At 41.7% G+C, this 26,679-nt stretch overlaps 1 protein-coding gene across 1 annotated transcript in view; it reads right to left on the reverse strand.

Annotated features, from left to right (window-relative positions):
* Positions 1-26,679, reverse strand: part of ds (dachsous cadherin-related 1) — a 377,057-nt gene that overhangs the window by 32,453 nt on the left and 317,925 nt on the right. The window contains exons 6-8 of the mRNA XM_087413226.1: positions 7,299-7,462; positions 6,522-6,926; positions 3,449-3,857 (exon numbers count right to left, since the gene is read on the reverse strand). Of these exons, the coding sequence (XP_087269352.1) occupies positions 3,449-3,857; positions 6,522-6,926; positions 7,299-7,462 (978 nt within the window). The remainder of the gene's footprint in view (positions 1-3,448; positions 3,858-6,521; positions 6,927-7,298; positions 7,463-26,679) is intronic.

The raw sequence follows: 26,679 nt of genomic DNA on the forward strand, positions 1-26,679 counted from the left end.
ATATTTATTAAAATTTAGTTATTTTTTAGTGTCTAGTGTATAGCCTAAGATACTTTTTTCTGTAAATTACCACACATTTCAATAAAATTTTTTATCGAGTATTTTTTGCCTTGATGCTGACAAAATTTACTGTATTTTACGCGAAGAAAAATATAAGTATGTAAAGTAAAAAGAGAATTATTCATGCTTACAGTCTTGATAATATGATTTACTTTTGTAAAATCATAAATGCATGGTTTTATTGTGGAGATAACTGTAATGTATCTTTCATCTTATATCTCCAGTATTTTTATTTTCAGGCAAGTAAAGTTTGTCATAAATTCGGCAAAAATAGAATCGCCAGAATAATTTTACCAGTCTCGTAAGATAAAAATTACTCAACCATTTTTCTCCGTAAAAGGTTACATGATCAATATTCTGAAGTGAGCGTGTTCATGCCCGCGCATTATGGGCCACGTGGTGCAGATGGCACGTGGCCACGCTGCAACAGGTATCCGATCGATAGGCGAGTCGGTCACGGTAGGTCACGGAAATTCCTGAAGTCGCAATAATCGATCGTACCGCGCAATAGCTTGAAATGCATGGGACACGCGAGAATGTCACGCGCTGAACATGCGTCGCTGCGATTCGCGTCGGAAGAGAGGCGGCGAGGTGGCGGGATGCGACTCGGACATTTCTGATGAACGTCTTCAAGTCGTGCGGTAGGGGGGCATCGACTGCTAACGGCCCCTGATCACACCCAGTACATATTAGGAACCGGTTGAGTCGCGCTGACAATCGAATATTCCCTTACTTCTCGTCGCGTATCATCGCGGACAAGGGCGTGCCATTCCATAAATCACCACCGGTCGATCTCCGGACATTGTAAGCCAACACGCGAGGGGCCGCCTTAATTGGATGAATGGAGAAAAGGGCGCCATTAAGCGAGTGTTACGGGGGCGACCTACGCGGAAAGAGCGAAGGTGCTCCATCGCTCGAGGGTTTTCTCAATGGGAGATCTCGCGGTTAGAGCCGATCGAAGGACAATGGCCAGGCGAAATTTCAACTCACTCCGCCGCAGGTCCGTTGACCGGACAATGTGTAGTCGCGCTGCATGCAGCGGGGATTAATATAGAAGTACTCGTACGACAAGACAGCTGATACTTCCGGCAGCGCGATCGCCCCTACCTCCATCGCCGTCGTTATCCCTCATCTTTTTTTCTACTTCTCGATTCTCTCCGTTCGCACAGTCGGGATGACTCGAGAAGTCCCACCTCTGCCTGCAAACAGGCAGCGGATACGAAACGAAAGAAAGAGAGAGAGAGAGAGGAGAAGAGACCCGGGTCTCGGACCGAGAGCGTGTACACAAATACCCCCGTGTCGCATGCCAATCAAACTGCGCGCATTGCACACGCGGTGCACGCCGCATACGTGTGCGCGTATTTCGCGGCGTGTGACGGGCCCCGGGCCCCGTTCCTGATGATTCGTTACACGCCGACCAGGCGAAAGCGCTACTCTTACCGGATTATGTTTTAATACCCACGAAGCACACACATAACTGCTGCAACTCTAAAATGAACTATACGAAGATCCCACAAAAAAAAGAAACAATTCTCATATCGTTCTTGTTACTTCAACCTGGTAATTTGGTAAATCACCATTGAGAGATCGCCACATCGTGAGCTTAAATCTCGGTGGTTGTATTTATAAAATGTCCGATTTATTTAACAATCGTATTACAACATTTAAAGTGATGAAATACTAATATAAATTATCAAAGGATTTCGAAATAGTCCGAGAGAAGCTGGTGAACGCTGAATAATGTTGCCCGGGTACAAGGAACTCTTTCATCGATTACAAAATCGTTTAACAATGATGTGGCATAAAGGGTTGTTGGGTTGACGTAAGAGCAACGCGTAAATTACACGCGTTGACGGCTCGAGGTCATTTAATACATTAACCTTTGGAAGACAGGAAGACGATTTATCGGCTTTTAATGGTTCAAGTGAATTTAACATGATCAGTGTTTTAATTTGAAAAACCTAATTTGCTTTTTTACTGAAAACTAATTCAACATTGTATAACATCAGATTTTTATTACTACATTGTGGTATTATATTGATATTCATTGTATGTATTGATATTCTTTACAACTTTTAAAGTAAATTGTCACTCTAAAGAGTGAAATCTCAATCCTTTTTTGGAGTGTAATATCAGGGTAAATGGAATCTCACTCCAAAAAAAGGATTGAGATTTCACTCCATTGAGATTTACAGAGTAATAATTTCTTTTTTTCTCATAAGCATCCGCTTCCATTTCTTGCGACTAAATCGATCTTTCGTTGAAATGTGACGTCCATTTCTTTTTAACGTATCTGCTGTGAAAGAAAGGGACAACGGAATGGAACATCACGTTGGCGATTCAGACTCGGAGAATTAATAAGAAGCTAGCGAAGACGCGTTCAATTTTTATTTAACAAGCTAAGAACCTGTCTTAAACAGGAAGTAAACCGCGGGCTGCTGCACTTTGCTGCGAGCGAGGACGCAAAGAAAGCTGCGATAGAAGTCAACGGCAAAGCGTAGATGAGAAAGAGACCGCGAGATATCAGCTCGTCATTAGACCGAGACTGAATATCTAGCAGAAATAAAAGACTATGGTAGACGCGAAGTACAATTACATTTGTGATAGCGCTTCGAGACGAAGGACATAAGATGAAGGGATATAATTTAGAAAATCGAAACGCGTGAAAGATCAAATTCGATAAGGATTATATTAAAAGGATATTATATATTATAACGAGAATTATATTATCGATTATCGACTGCAGAGATTGCTTCCGTTTCACGGCGACACATTCCTGTAACCGTGTTGAAATATACGCATTGTCGTGAGTATGACAATAATGCAAGGTAAAACGTCACGGAGAGGAAGACAGAAATTCCAAACGTACAACCAAAATGTTAATCGCTGCGAATCGATCACTGTCACCCGTAGCCCTGAGAAGCACCGAAGGGACCGTCCACCGAATCAGGAAGTTTCTCCTTGTAGTACATCTCTTATTCACGGTTGTCGAGTAGCGCGGTCGTAACTCCGGTGTGAATTTAACTTGTCTGAAAACGAGTCGGTCGGAGTGAAGAATAATGCGATTCTTGCCGGATCTGTTCAACGAATTCTCGAATTACACGTTCGCAAGCAACTCGAGAACATCGCGAGCCGAAACTCAGCGAACCCGTGGAAACGATTCGCCAATATTTTTCTCCGCGAGTTTTTTTCGAGCTGCGTGGGCATCTCCGACTCGATCCTCGAAGCCGAGCCCCGGTCGGCTTTTGCAAACACTTGAGTCTCGTTATGACAAGAACCTATATATGTACTTCGTTTGACCATGACATTTGATGGCGACGCAAACAAAGTGTAAACAGAACGAACAGAATGAAAAACAGGAAAATAAGACGTGGAGATAGCCTCTTACCTGTGTCGGGATCGACAGTGAAGCTGCTGTTGGCTTGGACCACCGTGTATCTAAGAAGTGAGTTCTTGCCGATATCGGGATCGATGGCGCTCACGGAGCCCACTACAGTACCTGACGGTAGATTCTCAAGCAGCTCAAATCCGTAGAAGTCCTTCTCGAATCGCGGATCGTTGTCGTTGTCATCCAAAACCATCACCAGGACGGAGGCACTCGCGGTCGCCGCAGGTGATCCGTTGTCGATCGCGAGAACCGTCAAAGTGTGTCGATCGAGAATCTCGCGGTCCAAACTCTGTGCGAGATATATCCAGCCGGTGTTGGGACTGATGCGAAAAGCGGTGGAGCCTTGAAGACGATAGCTCAGTCTCGCGTTATTTCCCGTATCCAGATCTACTGCTGTTACTTGAAGAATCTGTAAATGACGAAAAATTCACGATGACCAATGTATCTAATGTAATCTGGTTTTGTGAGTATTGAATTGCACACAGGTGCGGGAACGAGTGTATAACGATTGTTTAATTTGAGATAAAATATAAATACAAGCGTGATGAAATGTTAAAATTCCAGACGGATAGAATCACGATGAAAATCAAGAGCAATCGTATCGTCGCGAGAGCGAGAAAGAGTAAGAAAAGGAGAAAAAAAGAGAAGCAGCGTCGGGACCAGTCGATCCGGTCGTTTCGTATTAATTAAACATACCCAACAACCGCGAACCCTAAACACGTTCGAACCAGACGATGTTTTCCAGCGCGGGAGGATGGTATATTGCGAAGGTCGAGGAAAAAAAAAGAAGAAAAAGTGCAGGATCGGGAGTGTATAAGGTCGTGTTTCGCGCATGAACCTGCGGCTTACGAATGATGGATGGTGGTAGAAGGCGAAAGGAAAGAGGTGGGAATGGAGGAAGAGGAGGAGGAGAATGAGAGAGACGCCGCGACTGGGTTGTCTTCGTGAAGGTCCAGGAGGGGGTGGGATGCAGGTTATTATTAGATGAGGAACCTGACGTGGGAGCAGGCAGTAATGTGTCTAACTGTACGTTATTAGTTCACGATGGGTGAAGGGTTATGCTCACTGCAAGGTTATTCTTTCGTTCAAACTCCACTTTCTTCCCGCCATATATCTATCTTGCCTTTTTGCTCAGATTTTTCTGTCTCATTCTACTTTTAACGTACACTAATGGTTGAGATATTGTCCGACAGCTTACAGATCTATTTTATCGATAGATACCATCGATATATAGCCGATACATAAGGAAGAAGATCGAGTAGTGATGAGGGAAGAAGGAAGGAGAAAAGGAAGATACAAATTGGACGAAAGAGATAGATAGATAGATAGATTTATTAATTTATTGTATTAATTTAAAGGACGTTTATTAATATTCTAGGACAAAAACCGTTTAAGAATATAAAAATGACAAGCGAAAAGAAAATGAAAAGAAAAAGAAAGAAATGGAGCGCGAATTGACGCGACGTTTCCGTTCTGTTGTACCCGCCTGTGTATTGTAATAAATACGACGATTGTTTAACGAATATATCTCATAATGAAACTCTCACTGTCATTCACAATCAGTATCCATAATTGATATTCAGAATTACGTTCATTTCGTACGCGATTATCATCGCCATGAAGAAATCCTTGGATCTATCAGCCACGCACCAACGATGCCCCGGTTCTCGCGAGTTTCGCTAATGATTCTCTTCTCAACGCGGTCCCTCGTCACAAAACCTCGCCGTCGACCTATACTCGCTCTTATTTTGATTTTTTGCCAGATAATGACTGATATGTGTAGATAATTACAGGGGGAGAGATGCACGTCGCCGTCAGCGATCTTCATGGATGGACCTGCGTTTCCGAGGTCCACAAGCATCGCTTCAGATTTGCTCTGGGCATTTTCCTAACGACGAAGATTGAGGAGTATATATATATAGATTTGAATAACGTAGGAATTTAAATTTCTTAAATTCCATCAAAATTCTATTATTTTGGGGATATAAATGTATACAATGCAATAGATCTTTCTCGTTGAGTAACTGCTTGGAAACCTATACATGAATTCGTTTGGATGCAATAATGCGAACTAGTCCATATTAAAACCGTTATACACTGATTTGTAATGAATGTAAAAGTGAAATGTAAATATTTTGAATTATAGAATAAAAATCTTACTTAACAGCATAATAAATTGTATTGAGGATTTCATAGTTTAATCTGTTTTTATATTTATATTAAATACAGATTCTTACGTTAATTTGTGTACGACAGCTTTAATATGCACCAACGTGCCGCAACTGAATGCATCCAATCGAATTCGCTATTATATACTCGCGAAATGATCGACCGTGTGGCACGGTGTTCCTGCGGGCCTATCGACTGTTACCTATCAATCCTCTACTCTCGTGGAACTCGCTGTTCGCAATCGATATCAACGCGCGGCAACGTGCCGTGTCTGAATATCAGATTATCAGGCATTTCCTATCCATCTCCTGGTTTCGAACGGGTCGAGCAACCATAGCGGAATAACATCGGTTAATCTCGCTGCAGCGTCCGGTTAATTCCGTTTCTAGTCGGCGCAGGGTTAATTCTCTCTTTGCCTACAAGGTGAACTTTACGAGTCAACGTCTTCTTCTTCTTCTTCTTCTTCTTCCTCTTCTATTCCCTACTCTTTCGAAAGAAGCTACCCGGAAGGGGAATATAGACGACTAGTAGCCGTGGCGTACGCCTCGCGATACGAGAAGGGACAAAGAGTTCATAAGCGCGTTCTTCTTGGTTGTCCCGGGTAAAATTGCGCATCCCAGATATAGGGATATAGAAGTGCTTTTGGATATATAGGAGCAAAAATAATTCAACCAGGGAAAAAAAGGGAACCATCAGTTTGGTCGCGAAGAGATACCGATGAAGAGCGGAAGAAAGGTTGAAGAGAAAGGTTGTTAACTTTGCTATTCGATCCAAAAATTCTACCTCTCCTGCTCTCTTGTTCTCTCTTTCTTTCTCTTTCTGTTTCCTTTTTCGAAGAACTCTACTGCATCTTCTCGACAAACAAATGCTCGCGTGACGGGCGTGTAATGAAGATTTTTCTCACCTGGGAATCGAGCCTGGCGCCTTCGGGAACCTCCACATGATACTCGTTCCTCTCGAACACTGGGGGGTTGTCATTCACGTCCTGCACCTCGACGCTCAGACTGAGGTTAGCCGAGAGTCCGGCACCGTCCAGAGCACTTATCAGGAGACCGTGCCTCTGCTGAGTCTCGTAATCCAATCGCTTCGCCAAATAGAGCTCGCCAGTGCGCTCGTCTATCCCAAACAGGTTGTTGCTGTTCTGACCGAGAATATAGCGTATCGGTAACAACGGCGTGATGTCGGGATCGGTAGCGTGCGCCACGTACAAAGGCACATGAAGAGGATGCGATTCTGGCACCGAGATGCGAACAGTGTTTGTGCGAAATGACGGCGCGTTGTCGTTCACATCCTCCACGATCATTTCCAACTGTAACGGAAAGAAAAACACGGACGGATGTCGTGTAAGCGCTTCAATTGACTCGGCAATGTGTTTTTCACGACACACAAGCGAAAAACACTACTCGTGCTTCGTTAATACGAAACCGGTAAACGACGGATTAAAAATCTTTCTTTTAAAATCAGTACTAATTTGCTAACAAGCACGTGTGCGTTGTTCACTGAATATTAATATAATATCGATTCGAAAAATCATAACATAAAAAATTATAATGCGAATTTTTCACACTTTTCTGGATTATTATATATGCATTCAGGATAAATATATTGAGAACATGGATAAACAGCTATGATTACGGTGAGTTAATACGAGATACGATGATTATCTGAATGCGTAATTTACCTGGCAATATCCAACGGAGACGCCATTACGTGCCTCGACGCTGAGAACATATTTGTCACGTGATTCCCGATCGAGCGGCTGTCGAATCCTTAGCATCCCCGTGTTGGGATCCAGCGAAAGATCAGCTTCTTCTCTTGCCAGATAAAACCTGCTTGGTCGTTCGCCTGGAAATGCAGAATATATAATTTAAATAATGTATACAGATATACATGCATCAGATATAAATAAGAGGGGGAAAATAGCTTTAAACGAGGGAAGAGAAACACATATTGCGTTAATTTATTCATAATAAGTCTCGTCGTCTACCTCGTTCAGTGGGGACTAATTAAAACAGTTACACCGGATTAATCTCGATAAATTATGATGCGGGTATCAAATAGTACTTGAGTTTCCGGTTACATTTGCATGAAGATTTGCATTATCGCAACTTAGTTTCCGTAATGGCTCTTGATTCACCAAACATTTAGTTGATTGACATAAGTTGTTATTAAATCACTGCACTTAAATATAGTGGTTAAATCGGAAGATCAACTAGTTAAAGTCAATTTCTCGTCCGTCAATCTCATGTAAGGTTCTAATGAAGATATCAAATTGATTTGCTTTTACGATATCAATGATCTTCAAAACGGTACACACATCGATCATCAGAAAAATCATTCCGACGTGCGGCATGATTTCAAAGATCTCTCGCGTGGAAATAAGATACTCCAGAGGAATGTTAGCTGAAGAATGTGATGCCCGATTTTACTAGCAACGTTGATCAGTTGCTTCAGTGTCATGAATTTAGCTTATAAATATTAAACACAAAATCGAAATTTGCTATATATGTTTTTATTATTTCTACTTACTGTGTATACAAAAAGAAAAAAAAAGAGAGATAAATTTATTTCTCCATTAAAACTATGGTGGTATCGTGGCCGTCGTAAAAGCGGGGCTAGTCCAGGTGCGCCGCTAAGTAGAACCTTCGGGCGAGAGCTGTCGCGCGTCGCTGAGATCTCATTCGTCACGGTTACGATCGGGGAGCGTTGCGCTTGAAGGATCGTGTCTGATCGGCGGCACGATCTCACGGTAGATCTTCGGCGATGGTTGCACACGGACGAGAGCAAGATGGCCCGCGGTCTGCGTTTGTACGATGATACCGGGTATCGATCGTTCGCCGTGTACGGCAAGAACAAGCGGGGCACGTGTGCTCCGTAACACGCACGTGAGAGCGAACGAGCAACGACGGATGAATGATGGCGATTTATCGATTCCACGACATCGACCTCGCTCGACCTCCTCGCGCGAGCCAACCGGTACCGCCCAGTCCCGCTGCCTCGGAATCAATTAATAGCCAAATTGGCCGGTCATTACCGCTAGCAGATACAATTCCGTGATGAACGGTTTAAGCAGCGTGAGCATTTTCTCAGCGTAACGAGGATCGGCAGTTTTGCACGCCCATGTAGGATTATCACAAATTCCTCATATTAAAATTCTATTATTTTTTTCTAATTTCCAGATAAAATTTCATTTTTTTTGCCTGATACTTTCAATAACAATTTGAAATTTTTTGTATTTTTGTTCTGACTTGGAAACCAAATCAAATATTTTGTTGAGATATGCAATTTAACATAGCAATATTATTTGCTATTAATGTTGCAGACACTGCTTGCATTTAATTGTTAAGTTAATATTCCAAAATTTTTCAAAAAATTCCTCGATTTTTTCCTGATTTCCTTGATCGTTTTCAATTTTTGACATTTCCTTGATTTCCCTGATTTTCTGGAAATGTTATATTGCCATATTTTCCCAAGAATTACGAATTCTATGTTTGTAGGGAAACAAAATTGGAGACATCGTGATATCAAAGTTGCGTGATACACTGCGAGATATCCGGTAGTCCGTTCAGATCTAACGCGTCGCGTCGGAACGTGTCTCTGATTCGCCACTTGATAGATGATGCTTGTATAATTGGACAGCTTATTTGAGGGAGACCCCTCTCAAAATCATTAGTTTGTCAATATTGAGTCAAAGGCGTATCTTTAACGCACGTCATTTCGACATAAAAAGGATCTTAATCAAATTGATGAAAAAGCGTCACTTCGGTTTACTTTTCGTAATCGGTAATTAACCGTTTTATTAATGATGTATGAAATCCGGTTTAACGGCAATTTATTACGCCCGTATGGACTTTCTGTGTTATCCGACGACGCGCCGCGAAAACACGTCGCGAGGCCACATCCAATTACAGACGTATCTCATCGTACACACACATACACATGCAACGGGTAAAGTACGCATCAGCACGCGTATCGATAATTGCTCTGATCGATCGATCGGATGCACGTAGTCTGGGCCAAAAACGGAAACTGCGATCACTCGCATCCGGGATGTGCCCTTCCTAGATGCGTTTCGACAAATCCGCCGTGAGATTTACCGCGATGAGATTGTCTCTCATCGATTTCGATCAAGTTTTTCTCCGCGATACAACAGGAAAAACCAGGTAGACGGGAAATATCGTCTCGAGTCGATTCGAGAAATAGTCGTCCATTTTATTTCCACAGTAATTCGTGACGTCTGCGTTGCCGTCATAGATGTCGACGATGTCTGTGTCGTCTACATCGAATATCGTCAGTGATATTGGGTGACGTTGACTGTTCGACCAATGCCTTAAGGATCGCTACTCGGTCGCGTACGTGGATGGCATAATTTATAGATCGCTATTTATATTCGATCCAACTTGTTCATCCTTTTCCTCTTTCGCTTCAATGCATGTGACAGTATGGAAGATGCGTACTTCCCTCCCACACATGTATATATATATATATATATATATGTGTGTATATATGTATATATTTGCGCAAATAACAGCCCGAATACCTTGATCAGCACTTTGGGGTACATTTCATATTTTGTTTGAGAATTGCAACAAAATGATTACGGGACCTGAGCGGCGAGGAAATCTCTTAATTCGCAACGCTAAATTCCACGAACATTTAAATGTCGGGACATTGATACGATCTTCATCATTCTCAGCTCGTTTTATTAATATCCGAAAGATTGTCCGGTCAGACACCCTGTATACGCGGACATACACTTGGGATGCGGACAGGACATGCGTATGTGTGTACGACAGGTACGCATACTTGGCTCGGATCGGCTCATTCGTAAAATATATGTGCAAAGGATTGAAACACCATGCTCTTGCGTGAACGTATACGCGCGGCGCGCGTGTAATTACGCGAATGCGTTGGTACCGCGAGACTGGTCTGGAAGACGTACGCGTTTTATATCCACCGCGATACCTCTACCCATCAGCATTCGGTACCCGTGTTATTAAACGTCCGCGTGATCTTTTTCCACGGGCTCTCCGCCGCGAGAGGAGGGTCCGCCGATCCTGTACTACTCCCCGTATATAATTACGATTTACTCCGCATCCCGATACGCCGAGATACCGCTCGAGTATCCTGCCCGTGCAAAAGGATTTCGACGAGCGACTTCGGAAGGGTATGACACGCCGGACAAATCTGTGTCCCTTCCCGCCGTATAAGCCGCCGTGGCGAGAAAGCTAGCCATTAAGATACGCATATTTGGCAATAAATCTTAAGACATAATAAAATCAAAGTGCACAAATCGTGCATTCTTCCTACGAATGCAAAATATTGCAATTCGAACTTTTACCTTACACCAAAAATTCAATATCATTTAAATATTATAGTTTATTATAAATGCAATAAATGCATTTTTAATTATAATTAATTAATTAATTATTATTTATGACCAAAAAAAGATGTATAAATGCTTAATTTATGTATTATTTAGTTTAATAGTTTAATACAGGTTTATTTGTTGTAGAAGTTTAGTGCATAAAAGTGCACGAAGGGAAGTAAGTACATTCAAAAGATAAACCACCAACCACCATGCTTGAAATCGTGTACTATGTGTACTTCGGTCATTTTGACACGACATTTCTGAAATCAATTGCGGTACTTTAGAAATCTAGTGATTTCAATTTTACACTGAACACTATGCCATCTCTAATTAAAAAAAATGAAATTTTGGACAACACAAACGCATTTTGAAAGTCTGCTCCTCAAATAAAGATATTGTATAAATAAATCTTCAATCGTCGCGATGATTTTCGTCATAGAACATTATTTTTATTAAAAATCATCATCGTATACGGTGCACATGTAGTCGCGTTTTTCCCCCACCGAAGCCAGTTGTTCGCGAGGGCTTCGTCACCCCAGTTACACACGCGTCCCCCCGGGGTGCCCACGTGGGTGTAACGAAGACAAATCGCTCGCGTATTTGATTAATTCGCGAAGATCGCCGGTCCAGTACTGGATTCTCCCGACCTCCTCTTCGCATCCTTCGTCCTCCGGCATCGTGGATCGAATCGAGAGCGAGTTTTTGCCGGCGACGTCGGGGCAGGGAAGAAACCCGTAACGCACTCATTACTGATTCTCGCCCTTATGCGTTCTCCGCACGAAGAGGTAAAACGAGACATTCCGTCGGATTTCTATACCGAGAAATCTCTCGGTAGCCGGCGGAAATTTGAGATGACGACGCTCAGCAAAAATCTGTAATGTCTGGATATCAGAAACGCGCGCGAGGAGAAATCAAGCGACAGTGTAGCGCGCGTTGCGCTATGAGTAGACGTTACTGCGAGTTTCCTTTCCTTTTTGCATCAACAAGTAGTCGCGAATGGCGAAGGTAGCGGTCAATGTTTACTGATCAGCATATCCTGCTTTCACGGCATGCGTGTTGGCGCAATCGCCGCGCGTGCGTAAACGTGCGCGATGCACCTCTTGCATACCAACTTCTACATATTGACAGTACGAAGCAGTCGAGATAATCCCACAGTTTCCTTCTTTTGTCATCAATCCTAAACAATGCCGGTACACAATAAATGTACAACTTTTTTTCGAAATTTTCTCCAATTTTTTACCTCCTCATCCTGTTCCCCATGAATTTTTCTTCTACCTTTTCTTCTTATTACTTTTCGTGACAGTCCCTCTTGCTCTGTCCTCTTCTATCCTTTCATCCCGTTCTATTCCACTTCACGGTCCTCCCCTCCCAATCGCAAATGGAATTCATTTCTAGTTCCTTGACTCTTGGGCCCCACTCGTTCCTTCATGTTTCCTCGTCTCTCTCTCTCTCTCTCTCTCTCTTTCTCTTTCTCTCTCGCTTTATCTCCGTTCTGCTGATCCTGTCCTGTTTTCATCTGGGCCGTTCTCACATGCACGATGTACCGCGGCAACGACGACGAAGACGACGATGATGATGACGAACACGAAGATCGAGGATGCTCGTGCAATTGCAGTAGCAGGATACTATTTATTTCTCTTCGATAATGCTCCCGAGGCTACATGTGTCACTACGATATATACTTGCACGTGTGTGTATGTGTATGTGTGTGTGTGTGTGTGTACGTGCAGTGTGGGCAGCGATACTAGCTGTATCGAAGCAAAACTTCTAATTGCTGCCGGGAGGATACATTGAAATTAAGTCGTCGTGTCACAGGGAAATATCCCGTGATGTAGCAAACGCACGATGGTCGCACGTTAATAGAAATCTCATGATGAACCACGATATTGCGATTTTCAATACGCGGTGGGAGCAAATCGAGCAACGTTAATTGTCTATTCTCAAAATCTGAATTAGTGGATAGTCACTAATTACCCAATGCCGTACTTGGTACTGATAGTCAGTGAAGTTTAACTAAAAAAAGAAGATGTTTGAACATTATATAACTAAAATACTCATATTTGTACGTTAATTTCAATTTCCCAATACCATATTTATTGAATTTAAGCACTAAAACAAGGTTAGTTAGATCACATACTAAAGATTAGGTAAGTTAGGAATTCCACATTTCATTCACTGATTATCAGTGGCATATTTGATATTGATATCAGTGATTATCCACTGATTCAGATTTAGAGAATAAATGCGGAAGGAAAAACGAAGGGTGATCTTCCATTAGGTTGACCGACAATTACTCGTGCACGAAACACAATTCATTAATCATCTCTCCGACAATCATTTCTTTAAATAAAGTACGTGTCTGCTGGACACGTGATACGATTTTAACATGGTCGTAGAAACGCAATGTTGACTAATTACCCATCTTCATTATCTGTCTCATTCGTAGGCATACCCGCAATTTATGTACGCACGGTCAGAAACGCGTGTCTTCACGGAGTGATCTAATGTAGGGAACAAATTGCTCGTCATTAAACAGCACCAGTTTTTCGTTATTACGCCGCGGTCTCTTTCGCGGTGCAACGCATATACCGTAAATTTCCAATGGCGGGGATCCTTCTCTCGCTTCCGCGCGACGATCAGGGCGCGTAAAAAGACGCCCCGATGTCACGGTCGTCTGGTTCGCGAGCGACGTTTGACGCGTGTTCGCAATTACGCGCCCTCTTGATTAATCGACGAAACGTATTCATGAATAATCGCGTCAAGCGGGTTCGCGAGGGTATACAGAAAACGCGAGCTTCTCGTCTAGTTGCGTGGCTAGTGGCGTGCAAGGTGCAATCTCGTTTAACTGAAAGTCTCTTTGGCAGAGTCGTTGTAACCGGCTGCTGGCGAGCCGAGGGGGTGATTATTCACTTTGGTGCGCGCCAATGATATTCGTGTTGCGCGACTGAACGGCTAAACGCGCGCGCGTGTGTCGCGCAAGAAACCCGAGTAAAAAGTGATTGCGATCGGTGGTGGAGTCGTTATATTGAAATCAAGATGTCTACCCACACGAACTTTCAATCACGACGCCAAACTGGACGTTCCGGATTACCTCCCTCCCCTCTCGCTTTATACGTAATGGAGTTTTTCTGCGTTCGCGTATCACACCGCGTGGATCGACTCACGTTTAGACGGCTCTTGATGAGATCTCCCGCGTCGCTTCTTGCGGGATTTAATAACGCGCTATTAGCGTTTTTCCCGTAAGAAACTTTTCAGTTCCTTCCGCCGCTTTAGCTGACTGATAACTATTAACGATAAAATGTGTACACGGGATGTTTCGCAAGCCTTATGAATATTTCGCAAACATTAAGAAGTATATCCTACATGGCAAAATGCATCAAATAGGAGCTTGTCTTCCACTCTTCTTGTAGAATAATCTGAACGATACCAGTAACAGTGATTAAATGTCTAAACGAAACTGTGTATTTACTCGAAACTAATTATTGATTTTTAATTATATTAGTACACCGCTGGAATTGCTATATTGATACATCTCATGATTATAAAATTGGCTGCGTTATTCCACTTGGCGCTCACGGAATCATTTTATCCTTGTTGTTTATCAAATGTTAAACTGTGAGCGTCAAGTGAACGCACTCCATATAGAATTTGCACTTACTTTTGTACATTATACATGAACATGTCCGTGTCACTGCAAGAAATCGTCAAGCGAGAAAATAATTACTGTGTCTCTCACAAATCGATTAGAATTACTTCAGCATCTTTTCGAGATGTCAAGTCGTTTCCATTTCGAAGGAGAAATGTCTTCTCCAGGATGTTCCTTCTCCCTTGTTTTTATCGTGTGATAAACGCAATCCACATCAGACTGAACTGTATTTATCGCGAAATACACGGCCGGTATTAATTACTTATCACGCTCAGAAGCCGCACGCGAGGACGAAATGTCACGTTCATCCGCGACACCACGTGATAAATCACAGATCGATGATCAGAAGATCTCGCAGCATGAGATCCCTCATGCCTACGCGGTCGACACAACGCCATGTAACTTGAGCCGATGATTTCTCTTATTTTACTAATTAGCTCGTAACGGGTCCGTCCCAGTCGAGGAAGCCGGTCGATTCACTCAAGGGCGGTGCCAAACGACGACGCAAATGGCGAACGTTTATGATCGTCGGGAGTAGCTTGTGGTCATCTTTGGTGAATACTTTGTCGCTTCAACACCTTCCGCTCTCTTCCGCATCTCGACGACGACGTCCATCCCGCGGTCGTAACGGATCAAATTACGAGCCATCTCGTTCTTCTAAATACGGATATATCAGCGCGAAATGCTCTTTCACAATATTCGCTATTCAAAGATAAGAACGATACATAAATTCTTTTATTCTAATGTCGAAACATTAAAATAAATTTCAGCATTTATTGTCAAGTAGTAGGTAGTACAAGGAAAAGACGACTTTGTTCAAGTATCTAAAAATTTAGATAGATACAAATCTGAAAATAACTTTGTTGGACCATCAGAATAATTATGTAGATTTATAAAATGCTTAAACTGATTGCTTGAATATTGACATTTTTGCAACATTGTTTATCATGCTTGAGCTATCGTACATAATTATTTTGATGGCCCAATACAATTATTTTCAGATCTGTATCTAGTTAAATCTTTAGATACGAATTTAAAAGTAAATTTTGTGGCACTATTAAAATAATCAAATTAACTGATAGAGTGCCAAAACTGTTTGTAGCATCGCTCATCGCACTACATAATTATTTCTACATAATTATCTTGACAGTCCAACAAAATTATTTTCAGATATGTATCTAGCTAAATTTACATCTAAATCTAAATTTTGTGAAATTTTTAAAATAATTATGTAAGACGCTTAATTGATTGTTAAAATGTCAAAATTTTTGGCAGCATTGCTAATTACCCTTAAGATTCTTATGTAATTATTTTAATAATCTAATAAAATTATTGTATTGGGAGTATAAAGTATTAGTTCGGTCCGTTTTCCAAAGATGGCTCCGGCTGTTGTGAATGGTTCATAGTGACAGCTTTTGGCGTTTTCAGAGAGGTTAGACATCTGCTAATAATATTCAGTTTATATCGCTTTGAGTTTCATACAAAAACCTTGATTTTTACTGTGTTTGAAATGTCGAATTTTGTGTTAACCAAGCAGCATTTGGGAGGTTCTAATTTTCTGCTTTAATTGGAAGAAAAGTGCAACTCATCGAACGCTTGTCGAAGTTTATGATGACACTGCTCCAACTGATAAATCATATAGGGAATGGTTTCGACGTTTCAAGGATGGAGATTTCAGCGTTGAAGACAAGCTTCGCTCTGGACAGCCAAAAAAATTCGAAGACAAAGAATTAGAGGCATTACTCGAAGAAGATCAGAATCAAACGCAAGAGGAGCTTGCAGAATCATTGGGAGTAACTCAATAAGCCGTTTCTGCACGATTGAGAGCTATGGGAATAATTGAAAAATAAGGATATTGGGTGCCTTATGAACTGAAACCGAGAGATGTTGAAAGGCAATTTTTCACTTAGGATCTCTATATCTAGCTAAATTTTTAGATACTCCAGCAAAATCGGTCTCTTTGTGTTTGAATTTCGAGAGTACAAAATATTTGCCAAGCATTTAAATACCTTCACCATCTCGATCTATCATAAAACTTCTTCGAATAGATAATCGTTGTGTCAACAAATCGCCAGTAGAACTTTCATAGCCGGTAACGATGGAATAACAAAAAGGAGCGAGAATAATCGCGATTTATTACGTATGTAACGGGGCATCGCTTTTGCAACAGCTTTTCGCACAGCTTCAAGCGCAATCGATTATTCCCGCAGAGAGCGTGGAATGTCCGGTGTCAAGCCAGGTTTTCGAATGAAAGTCCGATCGTTTGCATAAATCGGCGGATTTTTAATTGGACCGGTAGGGCCCGTGGTAGGGCTTGTGGCTAACGATCGAGATAGCGCGGCCGCGCGAAAATGATCCGTCGAGTCAGGCGCCAGACCCGAATGAGAAATTAAGTATCTCGTTAATTAGGGAACGGCGCGTAATCAAATTTCGAAAATATGCTTAGAAATGTCGAGTTGCGGACAGCATGAACGGCCATTGAATCGTTTGCCGTGACTATAATTATCGCTTGGCCTCCGATCTGAATGCATCTCCTGGTATCGCGGTCGTAACGGTGCTCCAGAACAGTTGTATGGCGAGCACTATAAAACTCAGAACCTACAGAAACTCGCGAATTCTCAAGGAAGCTACTTATAGATAGAAACTGACAGACACGCCACGGACAATTATTGATTGAAACTTCTGGAAAAAAAAAAGATCTATGTTTTTTTCATGTTCGACATTCATTTACAGAATCAAAATAAGTCATGTGATGAAAACTGATGAATATCAAGCATCAATTTTGACCAGACCTGTTTTTGATACTAAAAATGAGCATAAAACGTTAGCATAAAAAGGCACCCTAATGAGAGAAACGAAAAGATAAAATCTCGGGAAATACAAATTAAAGAAAGAATTCGATGCAATGCATCTGATGGAGAAACGTTCTGAAATCTCGACGGGATTGTGTCACGGAGGCGCCGAGGAGGACATCATCGAGGATCGATACATGTCTCCGCGAGTTCGCCACGACACTCGTCGCAGCCACCGCCGCCATCGCGCAGCGAAAAACAATCTCATACTTAAATAATGATGATTAGTCGCGGGTCGTGGTAGCGTCGAGCGACGCGATGAATGCGATGAAGAAGCGATACCGTGGCGGTGGTATGCTGTCGTTGACGGGGGTCCCGACTCGTTCCTCTTTCCTCCACTCACGCTCGCTCGTTCTTACCATAAACCTCCATCACGGAACCTCCAGTTGCTTCTATCCTTCCGTCTCCTTCGACCCGCTGCCCCGCTCCTCGCATTTCGAACGTCGGTGCGTCCGTTTACGGCTATATCGGCGTCCTATAACGTGGCCGCGAGACATTAAACATCGAGGTCGCGCGGCAATCCTCTCGGCCGGAATGATATTCGTTAATGGGAGGACGATCGTTTCTTACACGGTGCACGTGTAATTGAAAACTGGCAAGAAATTTAAAACGCTCAATCTACGACACGTGAACCAAGGCTCTTCTCTTACCTTCAGAGAGCTTCTTTCATACGTCTCTTTCATGCCGGTCTCTCACAGAGACCTCTCGTAGAATGCGATTGAACGATCGAAGGATATAACGATGTCTATTGACACTTTGATCTAACTGATTGACTGCCTGACCGATCGTATCCGTCTTACAGGTACGTCTGTCTACTTGTTTGGCATGTCGTTCAGATCTGCCTCCCGCGGTGAGACACATTTATCCACTTGCAACTGTGTTTGTCTCCCCCTCAAGCATAAAGATACCATGTCTAGTGTGTTACGCAAATATAAAGATACCTATATGTATAATCCATACAACGTATGCAAATGTTTCTACAACCTGTTCTGTAACAATAATTCGGCGCAATCCAGCGCAACGGAGAGTTTAGAGTACGGTTAAAGCGCTCGAAGCGTTGAAGAAAACTGCGCGTAATCAATAGGAGGTTTGTTGTATCAAAGCAAATAATTGGCTACGATAGCGTGCATGCAGCGCACAATATAATACCGCAAAAACGCGTGTGTCGAATTGTCCGAGCAAATGAATAGAGCTTTGTACATGCGCTAGACATCTTAAAGTGAAGACGCGACTAAATAATTAAGTGTACATCCGGTAAGTAACAGGATGAAGAACCGGAGAGGTATTAGATGAGATTCAGAAACGTATATAATCGAGACAAGACAATGAAAGTTGACAATACAATATCGCCTGGTTTCCAGCGACGCGACAATAAATTAAAATCAGATGTATCGACGTTGATTAATCTAAATAATGACGTTGCTTGCTTTGGTAAAATGGAAATCGTAAAGAATGGCTGCGTTCAGCAGAAAAAACAACTTTATAAGTGTTGTAAATTTTTTTTGATATAATTATACATTTAGATCCATTGAGGAACTAAGCAAGACTATCATATTAACAAATTTTATAACAGTTGTAAAGCTGCTTTTTCTGCTGAACGCAGTTAATACTTTCAGCAAAAAGCGTTAAAATAAGCGTTATGCCTAAAAATGCTACAAGAAGCGAAAAGAAAATCACAATTGAGATTTTCAGGATTTGACATATCCTGAAAAGGATAATCTTGCTCAAGTATCTAAAAATTTAGCTAGATATGAATCTGAAAATAATTTTGTTGAATTGTCAAAATAATTATATAAAACACTTAAGCTGATTATGAGAATGTCCAAATTTTTGTAGAAAAAATTACTCAGTACAGTTGAAATTCCTACGTATTCCTTTGATAATCCAATAAAATTATTTACACATCTTTATCTAGCTAAATTTTTAAATTTTTATACCAGCAAAATCATCCTTTCTATATATGTATTTCTCTTAAATATTTCTTTATATGTCTTTACACGTAAGAAAACGAAATCAAGTCACTGAAGGTATCGAAGAGTCAGAATGTACCTATTATCGAGGCGCTTAGATTCAAGTGTCAGTTTGAGGTAAACTGAAAGTGGAACACGATCCAGCGATTCGCAATAAGACTGGATTGCACAGAGTACATCGCCGACTAAAAGACCGGCGCGGCAGTGAGATCGAATACCGACATGCACTCTTATCGCGCACTCCCTTCGTTTCTTTTCTCCTGGGACAATCTCATCTAGGATTACACCATGGTAATTCTCCCGCAGCCGGCCCGACGAAATTCCAGACGTAACAGAGCCGCTCGAGGGATCCGATCGTCGAAGTTCCGTAGGAAGAGTGGGATAAAGATATATGTATATGTGCACGGTTGCATATACATACATACTCGCGAGGGAGACTCCATACACTGCTTCGTGCGATGGTAAACGGCGATAACGAGGCGCGAGATAAGAGTCATGAAGGTGCATCATAGAAGATGCGAAGAAATACGGAGCCAAGAGAATCCTGCTCTATCCCTTCACCCTTTCGTATCATTTCCTTCGTACCAATGTACGTTATCAACGTATCTACAGGATGTCTCACAACCAGTACCTCTCAATCACTATAAAACAAATCAAGAAGACGAATTGTTCTAATTATAATATTCCATTAAACGTGAGTGATATTAATTCTTGCGAAAGAAATAAAATTCCGCTGTTTGATGTTGTCGTATTCTGTATACTGAAAAAAATTTACTAAATTTTAATAAATATTTATTTGAATAGTATTAACTAAATATTTACTAAATGTAAACATATGATATTATTATTGCACATTCGTTTGTAGAGATATTATAAAATCGTGATTTGACGTTTCAATTGTTTTTTTATTGTGATTGTAACGTGAAATTGAAATCGATTCATACAAGTAAGAATTATTGTTGAAGTCGCAGTTCCTTCGCGAGAATTCATCGTACGAGACATCCATGAACATCTGCGAATTCCAACGATATAATGGTAAGGCGGATTCGAGAGAAGAGTATTCAAAAGATTCGCGCGTTGCGAGAGATTTTGAGTTCTAACAACAATCTTGATAATCGATGCAGCTTTTCAACGAACTCGAAGGAATATTGTCGAGATCAGAGAGACCAGAAAATGATGAAACATGTATAAAAAAATAAGTGATAGATGATTATTTGTAGTGTAGTAAGTAATGTTTGACTCTTTACGCGCCCTACAGTAATCATTTTATGTAGATTATAATTTATGATGACGCTACTTATAGTGACAAATCGATTCAACTCACAATAATTCATTAATATTAACAGTAAGAAACTGAAATCATAACACAATATAACATAAAGGCATGTAACAGAGTAGTTGCGGGAAAATTACCCCTATTCCTTCTATTTTTTCTGACTTCTACGGCATATTTGTCGGAGTTATCCTAATACCAGTTACCTTAATCTAAACACTCTGGATTACCTTAAACAGTCAATGACCTATGGTGCCTCAAGGTCTTCCCTATACATGAATACGGAATACGGAACGGAAATTTAAAATAAAACTCGGTCTCCTTATCCACCTTCTCGGATCGATTAGTTGCGTTGCCACGCACGCTATAGCGTTTAAATTGAACGGCGCACGAATACCGGAAAAGACAAGAACTCCACGCGATTGCTAGATCGGAAAGCTATAATGTCGGTTGCAGTACGGTTGAGATTTCTGCGATGCCCGCTGGTCTTTTTTTACTATGATCCGCCTTACAACACTGGATTGAAAACGATTGCGGTAAGGCGACGATGTGTAAGCGGCTGTATACGTGTATTTCCGTGTACATACGTATGTTCGTGTGCACGCGCGCAAATGCTTCTACAGTCGAGATAGCGAAGCGTACCTAAGCAGCACGGTGTATCTCGCGAGCATCTGCGAATTCCACCGATCTGCGAATGACTTCCACGATGGAATACGTTCAAAGGCGCTTTTCCGAGATTCTCTCGCTTGGCGGGGTAGAACGGAATTGCGACCCGAGTAACAATACGTTCCCAGAGATAGCAACAATGTGGCGAACAATAGTAAAATAAATTTAGAGAAGAAAGAAGCGCCAAAAGAGACACGCACGTTTGAAGAGCACATTCCGATGGAGGAAACAAACGGGATATCAATGGATTCCAATGATATTCGTTTAAAATCTGAGCTAGACAAAAGGTTTTTGTAATAAAGTTTGCAGAAAGTCGATAATATTTACCGTTAATAAATGATTGCCGTTGTTGAAATACATAGTCTGTTTCAGTGAATGATTTCCGCAATGAACATCTGCTATTAAAAAATGATATAAATTAGCGGACGACAAACATGCAGAAATTATGATATAAGAAAAAAGTTGATAATATTCAAGATAAATATCGTGAGTACAATTACAGATGATACAGGTGATAATCGTGGCCCATGCACGAAAAAAAATTTATTTCTCATGACAGCCGCACTTAGGAAGAAAGTAATGAAAACATTGGATATAAAGCCGGCGACAGGGCGAATTAATTACATGTGTACTACGCGTAACTTTTGTATTCCTCGACTCCACTCGGACGTGCGCAAAAGGAACTAATTAAAACCTCGGGGACAAAGATGGTGGTGTGTTGAATTATTATAATAGTGCGCATAATTTTAAATAACAATCGGACTCCAGCAGCAATAGCGATAAACAATGACCTCGTGTGTGTGCGAAGAATGAAGTATAGAAAGGAAGATCTGCGAAAAATCAAAGGTACCAGAAGTATACTCTACATAGAAAAAAAATGTTTGATTAAATTAACTGGAATTCTGGTGAAAAATGGACGAGAATTCTAGTTAAATTTACAAGATTTCTGGTTAAATCTATTAAAATCCTAGTTGAAACAACCAACATTCGGTAGATTTAATCAGAAATCTAGTAGACTTAACCAGAAATCTGGATCGTCCATTTTCCACCAGAATTCCAGTTAATTCAATCAAATATTTTTTTCTAGAGACTCTCTAATATATATGTATAAGAGTCTGGACATGAGAAAGCTTTTGATTGGTCCATCATGTTTTAAAAATTCCTGATAGAGAGAGAGAGAGAGAGAGAGAGAGAGAGAGAGAGAGAGAGAGAGAGAGAGAGGGAGAGAACAGAAAGAGAAAAAATAATAAATATGACCTTCTCTCTCGCAGATTTATTAAAACTATTATCCAGCATACAAAACTGCGTGTCCAGACTCTTATTAGAGGGTCTCTAGTATACTCGAAGTCGAAGAATGGTCGACGAAGGGATGCAGCATGAAATTCCGAGAACGTTACGCAAATCAGACTGCGAGCATTCGTCGTCTCGGTGTGGCGGCGGCCACGCTATCTCGATCCGCGAATCTTTTCGGCGCGGGTTTAGGTTGGACCACCTCTCTTCTGCGAGATCCGCCGACCGTGCTCGCCGCGGATTCCAAGGAGGCTAAAGCCGCGCGAAATTTGCAAGTCCAGCGAAAGCACGATGTGCACGAGAGAGCAGCCGAAGAGTGGAGAGAGAAGAAGAGGAGAAGAGATCCGCTAAAGATCGAGATGAGAATGAAGAAGAGAAATGGAACGGTAGAATTTAGTGGTGAAGAAAAGGGGACGACGTACGTCACGACGAGACGTGCTTTGGATCGTGAAGGAATGTATGTTACGAAATTGACGAATTCGATATATGTTTGTTCACCGAATATTTAACCGAATGTTATATTTAGGGAAGTTAGACATTATGGAACGATATTGCAATATAATTAACAATAAAGATGAAATGAGTAGTGAGGTATCGTATCATTAACTCGGACGAGCACTTCTTACGATTTTATCATCGATGAGAGTGGCGGATTATACCTATTCTGGAACGTTACAGCCAGATCGTTTCACGCGTTATATCCGGATGTATCTTTATGACCAGCCTTAAACGACTTGCCAGCACGGCGTTGATCTTTATGGTGTCATCGTTAAATTCGTTAAAGACGAACGATGTGTCGCGCGGATAAGATTAGAGTTGTTTGTTGTTTTAAAGATAGTTTCCAAAATGTTCGATTCTCCATCCCTCACCTTCACCTTTTTCATTTATACTTTTTGCATCATTAACTAGAGGAAATTCGGACAGAAATTCAGGATGGCAGGATGCTGTAGTGATAGCGGCTACATCCCATCGTAAATTCGAGAAACTATTTTATGTCCCCTCGATACGAAATCACGCTGACGCTTTCGAAGCAACAGCGTGGGATACAAATCGCAGATGCCACGATGCATCTAATGCAATCCTCCAATTGCTGCAAGAGGAGTCGACAGTCAGCGAACTTCGGGGTTCCTCTCTCGACGTTCCTCATCTTTCATTCCTCCTACTTTCATCCTCCCGCGCCTCCCAGACCGTCGCGCATCGTCTTTTCTTCGCGTACAAGAGCAAGAAAGGAGAGGAGAGTAGTGCTGGGAGCCTTCAAAGCGAGCGCACGGAGCGGCGATATTTAAAGCATATGCAAAGAGTGCAGCTTCGTAGCGGCAGCCCCCTCTTGGTAGGGAAAGAGAAGCAAAAAGTCTCGGACAATGGCGGCTCGCGTTCGGCTGCCCGGAATCCGACTCACGACGATTTATGCGACCTCGGCGACGACGACGGTCCACCTTCTCCTCCACCTCCTCCATTTCTTCCTCCTTTCACATCCTTCTCTTGCTCGTTGCGATTTCTTCGTTTGGTCCGCGTCTTTCCGACCAACACTCGAGAAGCGCGCATTCTTTCGACGAGAATGCCAGGTCCCGAAAAGTACGAGATACTCGATTCAAGAGTGTGAGATTATCTTGAAATTCGTTCTAATTATCGCAGCACTCTGAATTAGAATATCTCAAAAATGAAAAACTCGCAATGAAACGAAGTACAATAATAATATTAGATTGAGAAAAAATACCGCTTCCTTATTTCAACAATTTAAAAAACGTAATGTTCGAGTTATCATCCTAAATGAGTTAGCATCAGAGTATTGATCATCAAAAGTAGACTAACTTAGCTTCATGGAAAATCGTCAAAATCATTATAATTAAAAAAGAGTAATTTTTTAAAAGTTGTGAAACAAAAATGACAAAAATAACATTTGATTATGTTCGGAATATATTCTTTTTACTAATATTGTTTATTATTAAAATTAGTAGTTAAAAAAAGGGAACTATTTTTTGTATCATGTTTGAAATAAGGGAACAATATTATTTCGTTACATACATCAACTATGACGTTAACTATGCGAATGTAACTATGCGCATATAACGTACTTGACGTTATTTCCCGAGACTTCTTTCGCGGATCATCAACAAGGTGCATAATCGAGTGTGGCAAAGAAATTCGCGAGAGAGAAGAGAGAGGAGAACAGCGCGACTTTCTGATGAGAGGTTGCCGATTGCGCCTTGGCCTTCTAACGAAGACGCTTGTTACCGTCGTTATCGCCTCTTCCGCGTGTTGCAAAACTGGTGTTCAACAACAGCCGTCTTGTTTCGTGTTGTCCGCGCCGAGCTTTCGCGGGAATCTAGCGAGAGAGCAAACCATCTCGGTGTGTACCGATTGACTGGCTCGTCGCGTACCGATTTCTCAACGTGACCCGCCTCAATGTCACTAGTCCCGTACTTTCTACCGGCGACCTACGTGTCAATCACCGTTCATGTTGTTGTGTTGCACCTTCTGTATATACAACAAGGTTTCTAGCGAAACAAAGTCAAGCTAGTGCATAAAACGTTACCAGCAACCATTAATTTCATCAAACCGCCGCCAATTTCGTATCTCGAGTCCATTTCCACCTTTTGCAACCTTCAAATCCGCGTCTTCACGATTTCTAGACATCCTTCTCTCTTCTTAGCAAAGGATCGGTCTCAGCATAAGGCTGGGAGCGGCCGCTCGTTCCATGGATAAGATAAGACCGGTCTTCTCTACTCGACGCGATCATGGCACGTTCATTCTCCTCTTCGTCCCCCAGGTGCCATAAACTCGACCGTAAAATGAAGCGCGTTCCTCACTTTGTCGCCAAGTTTTATGGAAGGATCGGGACAGCTGGTCGCGAAACGAACGACTACTTCCTAATAAGGAGTTCGTCTATGTCGGTTTTAACAGTTTCAAAGCATCGACGAAACGATCGCTCTTTTGTCGGCCATCACCCTTTTAACGATCGCGTTTTTTTCACAATTTGCTAGGAACGTTTGCGCGAAATCTGCTTTACCAGAACAGGTGATCGTAAAGTGGTAGCCAGTCTCTGTCTCCGGAGACTCGTTTTACGTCAATTTTCGACTCGATCTGCTAATCTGATTGGACATTCCTCGGCAAATATTACGTCGTGCCGAATGAAATAAACTGGTTATTGGAAGATTAATTCGCTTAATAGTCCATTCATGAGTCGAAAACTGCGGCTGCACACGAAGAATAGTTTTGCTAGAAGAATCTAGAAATTTAGCTAATACAGATTTGAAAATAATTTTGTATAGAACTAAGTTTTAATATTCTAGTAATCAACTGGCACATCTTCTGTAATTATTTTGATAGGCCAAATGAAATTAGTTTCAGATCTGTCTATAGCTACATTTTTAGATACTTGATTGAAACCGTTCTCTTCGTGTGAGCAGCAAAAATTCAATCCAGGTAATTCTTTCAAGTATATTTTGTATATGAAAATCTTTCGTAAAAAGTTTACATTTATCAATTTGTCAATTAATAGTTCGAATATGATTTACAGTTGATATCGAAGCGCAACAATAATATTTAATCTTAATTACTAAAGCACACTTTATAATACAAAAATTTTACTATCGCTTTGTTTGCTATATCGGTAGGAGCCGATCAGTCAACAGAATTGATCTAATCAAAATCTAAACTCAAAATGGAGATTGCTACTTCGTTTTGCTTCGTCTGGATCCGGGTCGGATTAGTGGAACAGGTGTTGCAAAATGGTAGCACAGATCGCCGGTGCATGTCAATGTGTGCCCGCGAGATTCCTCTTTCTCTCCTGGGTACAGCCCGAAACGAACCGCACCTGTGCCGACGATCGCCGGCCCGTTCAATTTTAATCTGATAATCTGATTGGCTGCCGTGTGTCAAATATTGCGGGCCTGAGTGTCAGGCCGCGTTCTTCTGCGCGAACTGGTTCTACGGTGGTTGGACGCGTGGCCGATTGGAAGTCGAGTTCTGAAGTCGGCCGATCGACCAGCCG

Source organism: Acromyrmex echinatior, chromosome 14 (genome assembly GCF_024713525.1).
Source record: "Acromyrmex echinatior isolate Ae372 chromosome 14, ASM2471352v2, whole genome shotgun sequence".
Lineage (NCBI taxonomy): Eukaryota > Metazoa > Arthropoda > Insecta > Hymenoptera > Formicidae > Acromyrmex > Acromyrmex echinatior.